The sequence below is a fragment of the Pyrus communis genome, chromosome 4, assembly GCF_041283825.1.
Source record: "Pyrus communis isolate YQ-2024b chromosome 4, ASM4128382v1, whole genome shotgun sequence".
NCBI classification, from domain to species: Eukaryota; Viridiplantae; Streptophyta; class Magnoliopsida; order Rosales; family Rosaceae; genus Pyrus; species Pyrus communis.
Genome location: NC_142568.1, coordinates 17,612,650 through 17,616,539, shown reverse-complemented (window position 1 = coordinate 17,616,539; position 3,890 = coordinate 17,612,650). Strand labels below are relative to the sequence as shown.

The 3,890-nt window shown below is 38.2% G+C and overlaps 1 protein-coding gene across 1 annotated transcript; it reads right to left on the bottom strand.

Annotated features, from left to right (window-relative positions):
• Positions 1–937: 937 nt before the first annotated feature.
• Positions 938–3,623, bottom strand: LOC137723453 (laccase-7-like). The gene is made up of 6 exons (XM_068462651.2): positions 3,430–3,623; positions 3,019–3,170; positions 2,681–2,925; positions 2,409–2,537; positions 1,359–2,312; positions 938–1,260 (listed from the first exon to the last, which is right to left on the bottom strand). The coding sequence occupies exons 1-6, from the start codon at positions 3,517–3,519 to the stop codon at positions 1,130–1,132; spliced, it is 1,701 nt and encodes a 566-aa protein (XP_068318752.2). The 5' UTR covers positions 3,520–3,623; the 3' UTR covers positions 938–1,129.
• Between the last annotated feature and the right edge of the window lie 267 nt (positions 3,624–3,890).

Here is a 3,890-nt window from a genome sequence, read left to right as displayed (position 1 = left end):
AGGGACATCCAAATGATGTTCATATGAGGTTTTTTCATTTTATTTTATTTTATTTTATTTTTTGAATATTAATGAAACATTTTTGGTATTGTTCATTTTTATCGTTCAGAACATTTTTATTTTGAAAAGTCACTCATGATACTATTTATTTACACCTTTATTTTGTCATTTTCATTAAAACTAAAAGTTTTTAAGAATTTTGTCATTTTCATTATATTTTGTCCTTTCGAAAAATATATTCCAGTGTCCTCTACAGATCATCTTTGTGAGGATTCCGAAGATCCTTGAATCGTATCGTATATCGTGTGATCAGTTTTCATCAACTGTTTGTGTTACAGGAGGCTTTTAAGGAACTAAATGAGGCTCGGGAAACTAAAACACAAGCTGCTGAGCTGAAGTTTGCGCGCAAGATCATGAGATGGGAAAGACCTAAGTATGTGACGTTAAAAGTGAACTGTGATGCAGCCTGGAATCAAAAGTAAAAAGGGGGTGGAATACGATGGGTATTCTGGGATTTTGCTGGCATTATGCACTCTGCTGGCGGTGCTGGGAACCTGTACTTTCAAAATGCAGCAATGGCGAAGGTCACTACAGTTAGGGCAGCGCTGCAGGAATGTGTTGTGAGAGGCATTCAACCCATTGAGACTGAAACAGATGCGAAGGTTTTAGCGCAGATTTTTAAAAAGGATATGGATACTGATGCAATGTTGGAAGGTTTGATTCATGATGTTTGGAGGATTGCCCAATCCTTGCAGTTTGTTGTATTCTAGTACTCCCACAGAGAAAGCAATCAAGCTGCGCATGCTATAGCATCCTTTGTTTCTAAACATGGGGGAGATCATTCATGGAATTGTATTGGTTCGGATTTTATCTTCCATATTTTGGTGGAAGATGTAAACATTTCTCTTAGAAATCTAACAAAATTCATCTCTGAGTAAAAAAACAATATTAGTAATTAAATAATATATTGTGGCTTTAGTAAACAATGATGACCTACTTATACAATGCATTTGTTACTACTTTTACTACAAAATTATTTATTTGTAACCAAACGAATGAAATTGACCACGATATTATAATTTAAAGAATACAATTGAAAGAATATTTTGAGGTCTCTTCTGAACAACTTCTAACATTTGGGCAAATCAAGTGGTGGTGGAGGCAAAGTAGACTCTAGCGTCGGTCCATTTTCAACCTCAAAGGCCATTCCCAGCCCCCATGGCAGATGCACATCCAAATGACAGTGCATGTACCATATACCTGAAACAACAGTTTAAAACAAACCATCATAAATTAATTGTTTATAATACATTAAAATACAATGAAACTTAATTAAACAAATGATTAAGAAAACTAACCAGGATTATTTGCTTGAAACCTAATCACAGCCCATCCTCCGACCGGCACACCAATTGTGTTACGTATTTGTGGATTAACGAAGTTAAACTTTTTGGGGTCATTAATTGGATCATAATTTCCAAACCCTTGTGCCAACACGTGGAAATTGAAGCCGTGGAGATGCATCGGGTGGTTCTCGATGGCCAAAAACGCTGTGTTCTGAAGCACCATCTCCACTGTTGAATTGAATTTTAGCGTCTTGACCTTGGTCGATTTTGGCGCGTATATCAGTGATAGGTCGAGGCTAATGTTTGTGTCCGTGTAGTCAAATTTGACTGGAGGCTCGTCAGGAAAGTCTCTGGTGTAAACCCCGCTCACATTGTGAAACTGTGCTTCCAACATGGATGTATTACTTGGGAGCACAAATGACTCGTTGTTCATGCTTGCAGATAGTCGGTTATTGAATAGACCTTGACATGTGGCATTTTCTGGACACATCTCTAAGTTGACGCCGATTGTCACGAACATGTGCTCGTCCACCTTGAGTGGGACTGGGACCCATTGGGGTCCACCAGCGAGGCTGGTAAGATTGGTGAGGAACTTATGGGCCAATGGCGTGTCGTGAGGGTTGGGCATTGGGGGCATAATGGGGGTTGATGAATTGGAGCCCTTGTAGATAATGATGCCTCTGGTGGTTGAGTTATCAAAGTCGATGGTGTCACTAGCGCTAGCGTATGGAGTGGCGGCCATGTAATAAGAGCCAATAGGTTGATTGAATTTGACAAGAACGTCTGTGGTCTGACCGGGTCCGGTAACCACCACGTCGGTGACATAAGGAGTGGTGTAGGTAGCGTCGATGGCGACAACTATCATCTTGTGATTGGCTATCTTGAAGAAGAGCTGGGTATTGAGTCCAGCGTTAATTAAGCGTAGCAGGTAAGTCTTTCCTCTCACCACACTTAATTGATATGATTCTGATAATTTGATGTCACTTCGTTAATACTCATCATGCAAAAATAACACATAAACTAAATCAATAAATTTACGTGTATGCATGCATAGTTACGTACGATTTTGAGAGCAGTCATAAAGATCACCGGGAAGTCCATTGATGGTGTAAGCATTTGAAATGTTAGGAGCAATTCCTTTAGATAGGCCTTCTTCCTCAATGTCGACCACATTGCCATTGTACCACTCTCCTGCAATTCCATCAAACAGGTAATATATAATTAGTCATAAAAAAAGTTGTTAAAAAAATTATTATTCATCAAAATTATTGTTTAAAGTACATATTACAATTAACGTTAAGTAAGTTGAATGGTATAGTTTAATCGTTAATTACCTAACAAGATGGGAACTTCTTTGGCGGGCTTGGGGAAGGGGAAGGATCGACCGGCTTTCGGGTGGATTATGAGCGCTCCATGGACAGTTGCACGGAGCCACGAAATGTGGGCATGCCACCAAAGGGTGCCTTCTTGTCCAGTGATATTAAATTTGTAAGTATAACTTTGTCCGGGGCGTATAGGGCATTGAGTTACATATGTAGGCCCATCCGCCCATGGACTCAGAAGTTGAAAGATTCCATGCCTGCATTAAGAAAGAAACTATACAACGTGAAGAAAACATTACTCAACATTCCACTTGGGGGTTGTTAAATGATTTTGGATAATTGGTCTTTACCAGTGAATACTAATGTTATAGGGAGACTGGTTTAAAACGTGGACAATAAGTGTGTCTCCATCTCGTGCATATATGGTTGGTCCTGGATAACTCTCATTTACTACAGTAATCGATTGATTCCGGCACAGTCGGCTAACAGTTAGGTTGTTCACCTGAAAACAATTGTAATTAAAAAAAATATATCATAACTACTATTATTCAAAGGAAACATTCAAATAATTGGTGAGGAAATATGCATGATAAAATAAGGCTGCCAAAGGGCTTGTGCAAAATTGTTTTAAAAAACCACTTCTATGATCCAAAATTACATTTTTTTTTTTTGTCAATTGACTCAGAAGTGTTTTTGAACATTATAATGTGTTTCAGCCTAGAAACATTAATGAGCATACCCAAAATTGAGGCAAGACTTACATTAAAAGAATGCTCAACAATTGCACCAGAGGCTACTGAGGAAGCCAATAGGGCTAGAGCACAAGCTAGCACAAAGGCTAAGCGTGCCATATGGGGAACAAATTAAAAGAGCTAGCTCAAGGGAAATGAGAAGTTTGAGAATCGTCTATTGTTATGGAATATTGTATTTTTCTTGTGATATATCAGAGGTCGATATATGCTATGTTTATATAGGCATTTGGAAAGTAGTTGCTAACCCATTATTTCCACAATTACGTGGAAAATTAGCCAATAAATTTGCATTATTTTGACAAGGACTTTGAAATGTCTAAGATAAAGGCATACAAAATGAGTTTGGTATCATATATGCAGTTAACAGTTTGATTAAATTGGGGAACCGTTAGAGAATGCTTGCATAAAGATATGAACACAAGTCAGAAACTTTGTTCTTCAAAAACCAACCATGTTGAATAACATCGATC

What these genes read in the sequence shown, in the direction of transcription:
- LOC137723453 (XM_068462651.2), bottom strand. Translation starts at nt 3,519, where the DNA reads ATGGCACGCTTAGCCTTTGTGCTAGCTTGTGCTCTAGCCCTATTGGCT. An exon ending in TATAACATTAGTATTCACTG is followed by an intron (nt 2,926 to 3,018) that starts GTAAAGACCAAT and finishes TTCTTAATGCAG; the next exon opens with GCATGGAATCTTTCAACTTC. An exon ending in TTATGACTGCTCTCAAAATC is followed by an intron (nt 2,313 to 2,408) that starts GTACGTAACTAT and finishes TCAAATTATCAG; the next exon opens with AATCATATCAATTAAGTGTG.